At 41.1% G+C, this 13,932-nt stretch overlaps 1 protein-coding gene and 1 long non-coding RNA gene across 6 annotated transcripts in view; one reads left to right on the top strand and one right to left on the bottom strand.

Annotated features, from left to right (window-relative positions):
* The window catches only part of RAP1GDS1 (Rap1 GTPase-GDP dissociation stimulator 1), a 141,345-nt gene extending 139,514 nt beyond the window's left edge, over nucleotides 1-1,831 (bottom strand). For 3 of the 5 annotated variants that reach the window (XM_090266320.1, XM_090266322.1, XM_090266323.1), the window contains exon 1: nucleotides 1,649-1,708. In XM_090266320.1, the coding sequence (XP_090122446.1) occupies nucleotides 1,649-1,652 (4 nt within the window). In that variant the 5' untranslated portion in view covers nucleotides 1,653-1,708. Of the gene's footprint in view, nucleotides 1-1,648 lie in introns of all 5 variants that reach the window. The other 2 variants (XM_090266324.1, XM_090266321.1) reach the window with 2 other exon arrangements.
* A 193-nt stretch (nucleotides 1,832-2,024) lies between these two features.
* Nucleotides 2,025-5,074, top strand: LOC150019320 (uncharacterized). Its single transcript, XR_016509246.1, has 2 exons — nucleotides 2,025-2,329; nucleotides 4,635-5,074. It is a non-coding gene; the product is annotated as an uncharacterized LOC150019320 (long non-coding RNA).
* Nucleotides 5,075-13,932: the final 8,858 nt, after the last annotated feature.

The following is a 13,932-nucleotide window of genomic DNA, read 5'->3' as shown; positions in this document are numbered from 1 at the left end:
TGACATGTAAGTTAAATTCCTAATTAAATGAATTTTTTAGCTTACCTTGAAACATGGGGAAATGTATTTTACAAACAAAACCTGTGACCTATAATTGAGTAGAAAATTTGTATATGTTCAAGGGAAAGTCACAATGTGTTCAGTAATCTATATTAATATTTACTTAAAATTATGATGCCAGAGAAAGGCTACGTAAATATGAATGGGCCACCTAAGTTTTACAGAAATTTGTTTAGCATACCAGTAATACATTAAAAGGAAAATTCTAAGGAACTGAAAATAAAATGAAGGGCCCTCAATTCATTTTTCACTCATACCACCTCCTCCCACAACAATGGCTTCTTCCAGACATATGGCCAAAGGTCTGAATCAGACCTTGAAGCATTTGCTTTCAAAAGTAAGCTTCATCGACAGCATTTCTAGATTTAGACATTTCCTTGAAGATTCTGAGTTGCCACGACCTAAGGCTGGATATGCTGAACACTGTATGACAGATGAAAGGACCATTTCAGCTTAAATGACTTGCACAGAGGGGTGGGAAAAGCCCCAGTAGACAGATGCCAATGGAGCACATTTTAAAAAGAGAAAATTATGAAAAGATAGGAGTGAAAGCAAACTGGGGAACATGTAGAAATAAGTATAGTATTCCAAATTGTGACTATTGTTTTAAAAACTTCCAGCTTTTAATTACATTACAGAATTCATCCGCCGTTTTTGTAATTACTGAATTTACTAGTTAAGCAACAAATTAGGAAAAATTTTTCGGATAAATTTTATGTAGTCTTACAAAACATATTTGCATTAAATATTTCATTAAAACCAAACTCTTGAGATTAACTATAACCACAAAGGAACCAAAATCAGATTAATGTAGATTTAGGCAGGGGAAGCTGGGAACGAATAACTAAGTTTGGTAACATGCTATACCGAGCAGTTTCCTGCTACAGTAGACAGGCGAAGGAACCCAGTAAATGGGTTGAGCACAGGAATACTGGCACGTTGTAGTCACCCAACACTAATTCAACAGCCAGCGGCTCCATCCATCCGTCCTCGGGTTCCTCGTGGCCTCTGACAAGTCGTCCTCTCAACCTTTGAGGTTGTCCGCTCTCCCCCACAGAAAATAATTTCCGTGAAGGTGGTAAAATCACCCTCACGAACTACTTGCAGGCGCTTCCCCGCCTCGGAATAAGACGAATCCAAGACGGGGAAAGATCGCTCTGTCAGGGAAGTTACACGGAGTGGGCTTTCTCGCACTCCGACCCGAGCTTGCAGCCCCGCAAACGCGGGGCACAAGGAAGCGGGCAGCCGCCAGAGAACAGTGAATGGGGCAGAGGATGCGAGCTCTCGAGGCAGCCTCCGCGGTGCCAGCACCGTCTGGAGCAGGAAGGATGGTGGAGGAGAGACGAGGCGTCGGGGTGCCGGCTAGGCGGCGAGGTGGGCGGCGGTCGGAAGCCGCGCTTCGGACCCTCCCAGCCAGGCGACCTGGCGTGTGTTCCGCGTGCACCGACTCTACCCGGCGGAAGAGCCGTTGTTTCACATCGGGATTTTTGAGAAATCGGCAACTTTGCGCGAGAAATGCGTCCCACCCTGCAACACGCCGAGAGAGAGAAAAATGTCAGGCGATGACGGGGGAGGAAGGGTGACTTACCCATGTTCCTCCCGAGGGTGAGGAGCCGGCTGGGAGAGGCGAAGGGCTCCGGTGCAGGTAGCGCGGAGCTGTGTCCTCCCTCTACCTGTGTTTCTCCCGCAGCCTGGGAGGGACCCGCGGGACGCAGCCGCCGGGGAGGAGCAGCAGCTTCTGCTTCTGCTGTTTCTGCTGCTGCTGCTGCTGCTTCTTTGCTGCTTCTGCGGGGAAAGCCGCCGCGGCAGGGACGAGCTGCTGGAGGCGGGGCGGGGCGGGGCGGCAGGAGCAGCCTGCGGCAGGCGCGGCGCGGAGGCGGCCTAAGGAGCCCCCGGCCGGACGCGCAGTCCGGAGTGCCCCGCCCTCCGCACTGAGCATGCTCAGTTCCTCCGATTTTTTTTTTTTTCCGGTTTCACGGAAATCTGAGCTGGCGGGTGGGCCAGTGTTTGCTGACCGGCTGCAGGCGCCTCGGAGAAGCTTCTTGGTGACTGCCTGTGGGGCGCAGGGCGTGCCCAGAGAAGGCCGTGCCGCGTGCGGTACTCAACGCAGAACTACCACCATCTGGCTCTCCCTAGGCTTGTTACCCTGACTCCGCCGACCCACACCCGGACAGCGGCCCGGTGTTCGTTCGTTAGGAGACAATCTGGCGGCACAGGCGGGAATTTCCCGAAGGAGAAGACGCTGGGCAGCCTCAGGCCAGCCAGGGTGGTGAGGAAGCAAAACGGACATTCCGAAATGGAGCTGGAATGGACGTCTAGGCGACGAGGCCAGCGCCTCTTGGAGAGAGATACCCGGGGACGCCGGTTTTCAGTGCGGCCTGTAGGCGCGCTGGAAGGGCTCATATTATTAATAGCGGGAATATCGGAGGGGAAGTCCAGGTTGTCCTGGCTGTGGCTAGTTTAAACACGCAGAGGTCCGAGCAGCCAAGAAGAGGGACCGCCCTAGGATTTTTTCGGAGAGTGTGGGGAGTGTGTCGTTCTCCCTTCTAGAGGGACGCGCGGCCTTCCATTTCCCAGAGGACGCCTGAGAAGCCATTTAACAGGGGTGCCGTTGGCAGTGGGGCTCCACCCTACCGAGAGGCGCCTAGCTGTGCCCCATTCCCGTTGAACGTGGCAGGGAAACAAAGGTCCGGCTGAGCTGGCTGCGGCCCCGCAGGTGGACTGGCCGGAGTTTCCTCGGTCTGCGGGGCCGCCGATGGCTCCCGGTACCTCCCAGCTGCGGGGAACACCTGAGCTGAGTGTTCTCCTTCACTGGCGCCCTCTCTCCTAGGCATGGGCGGGAGGTGGGGGCGGATTTGAGGTTCTCTACCCTGAGGGTGGAGAAGGGTGGGAACCTTTCATTTCTCCGAAACCTGTTCTTGCATGACACCTGACAGTTGGGGTGAGGAGTTAAGTCACTGCATGGGAGAGGGGAGCAGTCAGCGCACAACCTGCGGGAGGGAGATGCTGAATACCTGAATCGAGCTTTCTTTTCCCCTCGCAACTTTTATTCTTTCGGTCCAATGTTGAGAAAAGGCGCTTTTTACCCTCTTCATCCGTGGCTTCCTCATACTGTTAGATCAGTTGACGTGTGTGTAACTGATAGTACAAGCTCAAGTCAGAATGGACCTTCTAATTTGCTTAGCGGAGAGCAGGTTTGATGTGATTTTTCTAAAGCAACACAATCGTTAAAAAGAAAGGTTTGCTAAAATAAGAAAATACAATTTAACTTCAGAAGTCAAAGCTAGAAAACTTTTCTGATGCACATGGCAATCACGCACTTAGGGCTGCTGTAACAAAGTACCACAAACTGGGTGTCTTAGAAGATGAATGGATTGTCTCACCGTTGGAGAGGTCAGATGGTTGACATCAAAGTGTTGGCAGGGCTACACTCACTCTGAAGCCACTTCTTCCAGAACTCTCCTAGCTTCTGGTGAATCCTTGGCTTGTGGTAGCATAACTTCAACCTTCATGTGGCATGTCTGTTCAAATCTTTCTTTTTCTTAAGAACAGCAGTCAGATTCAGGGCCCAACAGTATGACTTCATCTTTAATTATATCTGCGATGACCCCATTCTCAAAAAGGTCATGTTCTGAGATACTGATAGTTAGGACCTCAGGGTATGAACTTGCAGGAGACATGATTCAATCCATAACAAACACCAATGCAGACTCCAACCCCCCAGCCCCCACCCCAAACACACACCCTACCTTGTTCCACATTCATTTTGGACCTCTCCAGAAGACCACCTGGGGTCTTTGTATTGCTGCTCATATTTTACCCCTTTTTTTCTTTCCTTGACCTTCATTAATCTCTTCCAGATTCTAAAGTTCACTTTTCCTGCTACTTTTTTAAATTATGTATTACAATACTTTCTAAGAGCATCTTTGTTTCCTTTGGATGTATGAATGGAAACTAGCTGGTGTAGCTTTGTGATCTCCCACCTGATGCTAACTTGAGTGCCTTTTTTATTCTGCTTGAATCCACAAGCCATCCCCTTAGCCCTCCTATCAATTAAAGTCACTCACTGGGATATCCAGGTATACTGCATGCAGTGTGAGTCCCCATTTACTGGTGGGTAAATACACCAGTGAGACCTAATATAGTGGTCCCAGCTTCTCTTCCAGGGATACATCCTAAGACCCCCAGTGGATGCCTGAAACCACTGATAGTAACAAACCCTATATATACTATGTTTTTTTTCTTCTATATACATGCCTATGATAAAGTTTACTTTATAAATCAGGCACAGTAAGAGAGTAACAATAATAAAATAGAACAATTATAATAATATACTATAATAAAAGTTATGTGAGTGTGATGTAGTCTTTCTCTGATAGCCAGTCTGATAACTGAGACTGCCACTAAGTGACTAACAGGTGGGGAATACATACGGTGTGGATATGCTGGACAAAGGGATGATTCACATCCTGGGTGGGGTGGCACAAGATTTTATCACTCAGAGCACAATTTAAAATTTATGAATTGTTTAATTCTGTAATTTTTCATTTAATATTTTTGTACCTTGGTTGCAGGTAATTGAAACTGCAAAAAGTGAGACCTCAGAATAAGGGAGGACTACTGTACTGACTGCTACCTGGAGAAGTGGACTGAAGGAATGCTTATCTCTTTCACATTCAACATTAGTTCCCCTCTCCTTCTCCTATTATAGGAATATAACATTTTTTCTCAAATCTTTACTTTCTTCATTTTTTTATTCAAAAGTTGCCTGCATGAGTCTGCCTAGCTATTTTATCTAAAATTTCCACACTCTCTCCCACTTCGTATCCCATTTCCATACTTTATTTTTTCCTTAGCACTTTTCACTAAGATATATATTTTTTTGGATGTCATCCCATTAAATTGAAGCTCCTCAAGGGCAGAAATTTTTGTCTTGCCTTATTTTTCATGATATCCCCAGTGCCGACACAATGCTAGCACATAGCAAGTAGTCAATAAAAATGTATTGTATGAATGGAAGTCTTCGGGGTTTTTTTTGGAATTTTTATTCTGAAAGAGGGCAAGAATGTTGTTAATGTTTTTATTAGCACCTCACCAACTAAAATTATTCAACATTTATGGTGATAAAGACAATAGCTGCTATGTTGTTTCTATCTTAGACTATGAGCCCTACTCTGGGTGGAGTCTCCTCTTTGTACTTTTATGTACCCATTCACTCAATAGAGATTTACTAAGTGTCTACTATGGCCCCTGCCCTCAAAAATGTTATTTATTAGGAAAATTGCTTTAATAATACTTCTAGTCATTAATCACATAAATAGGTAGAAAATATTCATCTGAAAGCAAAAGGGTTTTCCAGAAATCTACTGATGCCCGTGCTCCATGTTAGTCAACGATCATGGTTTGATTAGTCCTGCTACAAAATAAAAGAAGAAATTCTGGCCCAATGCATACATTTTCAAATTCTATCTAAAAGATATATTCATAAAATACCAGGTTTATTTGAGTAACAAGTTATTGAAAATTGGTTTATGATTACCCTAGCTTTGGGGGGTACAGAGACTACCAAGAGAAATGTTTATTAGGATTAGGAAGCATTATGTTTTGACATGGTTTATAACATAACTTACCTTATTGATGCATGTAACTACAGAGATTAGAAGGTGATTTAAATTCTTTAAAAGAAATGTATTGGGAAGGGTAGAGAGAAAGGAAGTAAAAAGAAAAGCAAGAGAATGTTCTTTAAAAGAATAGTAGGGAACTGATTGCCTCTTTACCATGATGCTCTGAATATCATTTAAGGAAATCTCACTGGAGTAGTTAACTGAACTTCACAGTGATAAAAACTAATTTGGCAGTGAATAGTTCTCTGCTTAAATTCTTTATTTTTAAAAGGTCTCAGTGAGATTAGGCTACTCTAGGCTGAACAATTGAAATGTCTTAACCCCTGACTCCCTGTAGCCCTGTCTCCCCCACTTCTCATCTACTTAATATATTAACCATTTTCTAAATCTTATGAAATCTAAAAACTTTTTTCATAGTCTGTCACCTCAAACTAACTAATGTCTACATATTTCACAGAAATATATACCTAGACTATTTTTTAGATGGGGTAAAATGCTTTACTGGAACCTGCAAGCAATTCATGGATAGATTGAGGTATGTATTCCATTTCTCCTGAGGAAAGGGAAAAGGTCATGGGACAAAAGTGGACAAGTAAGAGGGATCAAATCCTGTAGGGCCTTGGGGCTGAGGTGAGGTATTGGACATTATCTTGAGGACAGCAGGGAATAATTGGAAGGTTTTAAGTTTTAAAATGACGTGGTTTATGTTTTAGAAGTTGCAAAGTAGAAAAATGGCTAAGAATGAGGTCTAGACTGGAGGCTGGGAGACTCAGGATACTGTTGTAATATTCCAGGCATGAATTGAACTAAAATAGAAACAGTGGGCATAGAGAGCAATGGACAGTCTTGAGACATATTAAGGAAGTGGTATTGACTTGGTGATTGGTTAGATATTGTATAGCATTATTTATGTTGAATTATATAACAGCACTATGTCGGAGGTACAATTATATCAGCTATACAAATTATAAAACTTGTTCAGAAAAGTTTAATTTAACTTAGGATCTATAACTAATTAATCAAGGAAACAAGTAAAATCAGCCTTTCTAGCTCAAACCCTTACTGCAATAATATGTAGATAAATGTATTGAGGGAAAATATTTTATACTTTTCATGACCTCAACAGACTAAAAAATAATACTGCTGTGTAAAATATCTTTATTTGAAGCAAGATTTGCTTGTGTAAGTACTTTTTTCTCCTGCTACCCTGAAATTTACAAGTATGAAAGATAGAACCTCTGTACCACTATAATACTTTATTTATGAATATTTAATAAAGCTCCTTTTAATTAGGATATAGGCACAGTAATTCTTGAAATAATATTCAGCCTATTTTAATTTTATTCTATTGCATTAAAAGAGGGTTTAAAAAGCTTGCTAATGCTTCCAAAATTCTAAATGATAACATGCAGGAATTTGTCATACATATTTGTATGGTTTTTAGACCATTTGATTAGTAAGAGTAAACTTTGTCTCCTTTCCTCTAAATTTCAAATTTAACTTAGTTCTGGAAGAGTTCATTAGTGAGATATCAACTCAGAGAAAAATGAGATCTCAGTCTACAGGCACTTTATGGAGTTTTCTCACCTCGTTTTATCTTCCACATTTCATTCTAATGAGGAAATCTTGCCAAAGGAAAATAATAGGTGGCTTGAGAACAACACCAAGAAACCTAATAGTTGAGGCTAATATCATAAGAGGAAAGAGTTCAAGACACAAGAATGCTGAGTCTCATTCCCCCTCTGCCTCTTTAGCAGTTCATTTGTCTTTGGGAGCAGTTCACTCTTTCTCTGACTCTCAGATTTCTTCTTTGTACAAATTGTGAGTGAAAATATGTCTATCAAGAGGAGAAAGCATGAACTGTCTTTCAAATTTAAGAAACATTTTTCTCATTGTGCTTGGTTCTAATAGAGATGTTCAGTTATACCTAAAGTTATCTCTACTCTCTGCCCCACCTACATCCTCACAGACTTGCTAGAGAAATACTCTAAGTCTTAAAGCATTTCATTCCTCCTATTCGGATTATTTATGTATCAGAAACTCACATAATACTAACATTTATTACTAACCACATGAGTTAGGTCTTTCACAGATAAGGAAATGGAGAGTCAAAATATTTTAATTAATTGACCTAATGTCACAGGACCAATAAAAAAGAAAGCTGGAATTTGAACCAAGCCTGTTTGATTTCAAAGTCCCTGCTCCTTCCATTTTATCACCCTGCCTTGTATAAACTTGTTTCCTCACTCCTAAGCTCACCTTCACTATGACAATGTTTGATAAAAAGACACCTACATTTTATCTTGCTTACTTCTCCATACTGGCTAAGATATCTATCTGATTTCTATCTAAGAATGCTTACTTTTTAGATGATAAGAAATTAATCTAGTAATCTATGTTAATAGACGTATAATTATACTTTCTCTTGTGAAACACATTATAATCATTTTTAAGAATGACCTTTTAGCCTTGATCCGCATGCTCGGTTGGTTGTCGTTCTGCAAGGTGAAAGGTAGGTCGCGTTATATTCTCAGTCCTCAGTGGGGCACGTGCTCTCTCACATTGATGTTTCTTTCCCTCTTACTCCCTCTCCTCTCTCTAAAAATAAATAAATAAAATCTTAAAAAAAAAAAGAATGGCCTCTTAGATAAAATAAAATAATTCAAAGGAGGAATTCTGATTAGATTATTTTGATTCCTTCATATGCAGGTCAAATTACCAGTAATTGTTCTTTTTCCTACTCTTAGGATTTTTCCTGATCCTCTTGAAGGCTCTGCTCTCTCCCTTTCTGGGTCCTCTTTTATCTACTTAAAAATTCACCTAAAACTCTGACTGGTGTGGCTCAGTTGGTTGAGCGTCCTCCTACAAAGCAAAAGAAAGTTCACCAGTTCGGTTCCTGTCAAGGCACGTGTCTGGGTTGCGGGTTCGGTGACCAGTCAAGGAGGCTTACAAAAGGCAACCAATCGATGTTTCTCTCCCTCTTTTCCTCCCTTCCCCTCTCTAAAAATTAATAAAGTCTTTCTAAAAAATTCACCTAAAACTCCCTGATTAGTGCTTATATAGGTTATCTAATAAAAACTGGCTTATTCAGATTCTGAACAGAAAAGCCTCATTAACCAGCATGTCTGTTTATTTACAGTTCACCAGTAATTACTTCTCATAATGATCCTGAGGTGCTATAAGATTCTGAAATATTAACTGAATAAAGTTTGCTTAATTTACTTGTATTAGTTTCCTACAGCTCCTATAATAAATTACCAAACAATTACTGGCTTAAAACAACATGGATTTATATTTTACAGTTCTGGAGGTCAAAAGTCCAAAATGGAACTCACTGGGCTAAACTTAAGGTGTCGGCAGCGCAGGTCCCTTTCTCGAGGTTCTGGAAGAGAATCAGTTTCCTTGCATTTTCTACCATTCTTGGCTGTGTGCTGCTCACTCTTACTCTTCTGCTCTTTCTTTCCTTTCCAAGGACCCTCATGATTATATGGGGCCTGCTACGGTAACCTTCCCATCTCGTGATCCTTAATGTAATCACAGCTGTGAAGCCCATTTTGCCATGTAAGGTAACATATTCACAGGTTTCAAGGACTTGGATGTTTTGGGAGTTGGGGAGGGCCATTATTCTACCTACCTCAGAACTCAATTTTAAATTTATTTTGTTCTTGGACATGTATGAAAATTAGTATGAACCTATATGTATAGATGATACATGTGATATGTATATGTGAGTATACTTGATAAATTTATTAACTAGTTCTCTAATCATGCCAGAAAATAGACTATCATTTTGGATGAGATCGGGCACGTTCAGGGTGGTATGGCCATAGACTAGACTATCATTTTATATGTGTGCTTTAATCACTTTATGAATATACCTTTTCATCTTTCCAGATACACCATCCAGATCCACTTTTTAAAATTTCTTTTTTCTTTCCTAGAACCTAGTAATAAATAGTTCTATATATGTAAGTTTTCAAAACACATCACTAACTCGACTCCATATTCTTACAGTAATCATCTCTCTTAAGGCGTTTGGAATTTTGGAACCTGGTTTTTATGGTAAACCAACTCCTGGTTTTCTGGGTGGGAAACAATTATAGGAATATGAAAAATTCACCTGGAAATTAATTGGAATAAACACTTTGTAATTCTAAAGTCAGCAAGTCAGGTATTAACTCTTAAGTTGCCATTTTCAGGTAATACTTCACTTATTCAACAAATGCTTATTACTAGCCTGCTGTGATCTAATTTGGGGGGATATAGAGGTGAACAATTAAGACTTGTTCCCTCAGTGAGCACATTTGAGTGAAGAGGACAAACAAGGAAATTAAACAAAGATGTGGTAAGTACTGTGAAGTAAGCAAGTAGGGAGTTGAGGCAGACAAAAATGTTAGTGGGGAAGTAACTTTATGTAACATTGTGTGGAAAGGCCACTCTTGGAACATGGTAGCTAATAATGTGAGACCTAAAACTAAGAAGCAAATCATGCAAAAAGCCAGAGGAAGGAACTTTTCAGGCAGAGGGAGATTCAAGTCCAAAGATCTTGAGGCAGGAGAATTGCGGCTCTGTTTTAGGAAATGAAAAAAGGCCAGAATAATTGAAGCCTAGTAAGTAGGGGAGAGCACCAAAAAATAAAGTTGCAGAGGTAGCAAAAAGTCTGACAAAGTAAAATTTGGGGCTTTAAACCCTCTGTTATTCCAGACTTTAGAACCAAATGAGATATAGGATTCAGGAATTAAATTAGATGGAGATCAAAAGAGCAGCTGTATCACTGATCCTGCTTATTGGAGAATACAGTAAAATGGGCTTCCTATTACTCTCTCCACTGTCATCATCCTGAATCGTTTACTTCCCCTGCTGTCCCATGCAGACTGAATTACAGGCTTTCCCAGAGGGAAAGGTATTTACTAAAGGGCAAAGGGGAATTAAACCATTCTGAAAGAAAGAACCCAAGAAGTCTCTGAGCCACACATTCTCAGTTCTGTTACCTGACTCACCAGTGAGACAATTCCCTCTTTCTCTTGGGAGAAAAAGGGTTAGGTACTAAGGGATGGGAGTGGAGGGGGCAGTTGCTGAGAAAAACCAGTAATATTTCCACGATTTTCTTCCTGCAGAGAGAAAGTTCTCTCCTTTGTGTGGAATGCGTGGAGAAGGGGATCAAACTTACCTTTATACTCCCATCAAGTGGGTTTTATAGGCCATGGTACAAGTCTGAATTTCACTCTTAAGTACAGATAAGAAGCAGTGACAGGTCTTCAGCAGTGGAGATCCATAGACTGATTTACTATTTGGAAAGATCACTTTGGCTGCTGCGAAGACAAGTGGAAATGAGGAGCTGATGACAGAGACCTGAGATCTGCGAGCTGATCTGGGAGAAACAGTGTAGCTTGCACCAGGGTAGTTGTAGTGGAGCAGGAGGAAAGGAAGAGGATTAGAGGTTGAGAGGTAGAAAGGCTGGACTTGCTGATGAATTAGATTTAGGGGAGAGAGTCAAGGAGAAATTAAGGCTAAGTGATTAAGGCTGAGATTTCTGGTTTAAGTGGCTGGATGGGTGGTGGTGTCATGCATTCAAGTGAAAAAAACTAGGAGGGAAACAAGATAGCAACACACTTATACTCCTTGGATATGGCAATGAGAATAGTGTTGATTCTGCAAGAATAATTTTTATCAATACTGGGAAGCAAAGCAAGAGAGTTTGAAGAAGGACCAATAGGTGATTACTTGGACATTTTTAAAAGAATTGGCATAATAAAAGGAAATATGAGATTCTAAGAGATTTTATGTTTTTACACTGACATGACACTGACATGAATGATGCAAGGTAAACAGAACAATGGAAGGTACAAAACCTTTGGAAAGGCAAGAGGAGATGAGACACAGAGCTCTAGTGGGGTGATGGAGCTGAAGGACAGACACCTGAAGTGAATTTCTGTAACAGGATAAAGATACAGACAGGTGGATTAGCAGATTTGGTGGCAGGAAGATGGATAGCTTCTATTTTATTCATGAAGCATAGGCAGGAACAGAGCGATAGGAGATTTGAGGACAGAAGAGACGGCATGAAGTAGTGTCCAAAATGATAAATGCAAACATAATGCAGAAATTAAGTAGTATTGTTTGGAGTATTGAATGTCCACGTGAAGTTTGTAATTATCAATGAAAAAATATGTCAGCCTGTTTGTGTTATTTTCTTCAACGCTGCTTATTGGAGATTCTGATGTGTTAAAAAAATGATTGCAGTACAGTTAACAGTACATGTGAGCTAAAGAGATACTTGAAATTTATTTTTGGAGCTGATTCAGTTTGAAAGTTCTAGTGTCTGACTGTGGAAACAGGTGGCTGAAGTCAAGGGACTGAGAGGAAGGTTATAGGTTGAGTCATCTGCATAGAGGTTGAAATCAGAGAGCACAATGACCAAAGTAGAAGTGGAGTGTTGAGTCAAGGGCTAGGTTATCCGTGAGTAAAGAGGAACGGCGAAGAGATCAGCAGATGGTAGCAACATAAGTTAGAGAGGGACACGGCCAGATGGCATGAGCTTCAAGGGAGCAGAGGTCTCTGCAGGAGGGCACTGGGGAGCAAGAATACTCTATCTATTGGCTCTGTGGTAGGTGGGGTGTGAGGGGAAAAGCAGATGTCACTGGAGAATACTCTGGGGTAAAATGTCCTCAACTGGAAAGTCAGTTTTGAATCCATAGATGGAAGGGAAGGTTTCCAGAAGATTGAGAATATAACAGAGGGTTTTGTTATGAATTGCTGTTTAATAAACCATACCAAATACAGTGGCTTAAAATAACACTTTTATTATCTCTCAAGATATTGTAGTGTGACTGGACCCAGCTGGGTGATTCTTCTGATTCACATGATGTTGGGTGGGGCTGAGGTCATCTGGGGCTTTGATTCATTTGGAAAATCCAAGTTGGCTCATCTGGTGCCTTATTGGAGATGACTGAAAAGCTGGGCTCAGCCTAGCACTGCCCCTCTCTGTCTCTCTGTCTCTGTCTCTCTCTCTCTCATCTCAGAGTCTCTTCATCTCCACCTGAACTTTTCAGCACTGTAACCGGACTTCTAACATGACAGTTCAGGTCTCCCAAAAGCATGAAAATGGAAGCTGCCAGAACTTGAGGCTTAGGCCCAGAACTGGCATCGCCTCACTTCTGCCACGTTCTGTTGATTAAAGTGAGTCACAAGGCCAGTTCAGATTCAAGAGATGTAATAACAGATGTGATCCATTGGGAGCCATCAATGAGACTGGCTACTACAAAAAGTTTGTTGATCTGGACCCCAGCCTTCTGGAGGGCAGAGTGGGCAGGTTGAGATGGGAGAGGGATTCAGTCAGAAGATTACAGAGCAGTATGTGAATGGAAGACCAGGTTGTAACAGATGACAGAAGGACTTGTGCTTTCGAAGATGACTGAGTGGCAGGAATTTGAGACATTATGAGACTAATTCTACTAAGGCAATGATCTCTACATTTGTTTTTGATTATGCACCTCAACATAAAAAAAAATTTCATTGAATTTATTGGGGTGACATTGGTTCACAATAGGATATAGGTTTCAAGTGTACAGCTCAACAAAACATCATCTGCACACTGCATCGTGTGTCCACCACCCAAAATAAAGTCTCTTTCCATCCACATTTATCCCTACTTTGCCCACCTCCACTGCCCCTATCCCTGTTTCCCTCAGGCAATCCCCACACCATTGTCCATGTCCACAGGTTATGCATATATGTTCTTTGGCTAATTCCTTACCCTTCTTTAATCCAGTCTCCCCCTCCCCCACTGTCACAGCTGTCAGTCTGTTCCATACCTCCATGCCTCTGTTTCTATTTTGTTTGTTATGGAACTAAAAGTTTTTAAACATTCCTTATGAATTATAATTGTATAATTATTAATTTTATATATAATTTCCGCTATAATATATATTTTGTAGAACAAACAAAATAGATATTAAGAATGATGAGATTAAGAAGATAAACTATATAATAGGTTTCATATTACTTTATTCTATTTATCAATTGTTCAATAACCTTTTTGCCCTTCTGGTGAGCGCAATTTGGTTGACAATGCTTCTTCAATTTTAAAGATCTTGGTTTAATACCTTGTGACATAGTGGTTCAGAGGTCTTTGTTCTAAGTTCAGTTTATTCCCAAATGAATTTTAATGCCTGTATTCTTTTTTAATTTTTAAAATTATATTTTATTGATTATGCTATGACAGTTGTCTTGATTTTTCCCCATTTAC

This window comes from Furipterus horrens, unplaced genomic scaffold (genome assembly GCF_987537825.1).
Source record: "Furipterus horrens unplaced genomic scaffold, mFurHor1.1.pri manual_scaffold_2, whole genome shotgun sequence".
Lineage (NCBI taxonomy): Eukaryota > Metazoa > Chordata > Mammalia > Chiroptera > Furipteridae > Furipterus > Furipterus horrens.
This window is presented reverse-complemented; position numbering and strand designations above follow the sequence as displayed.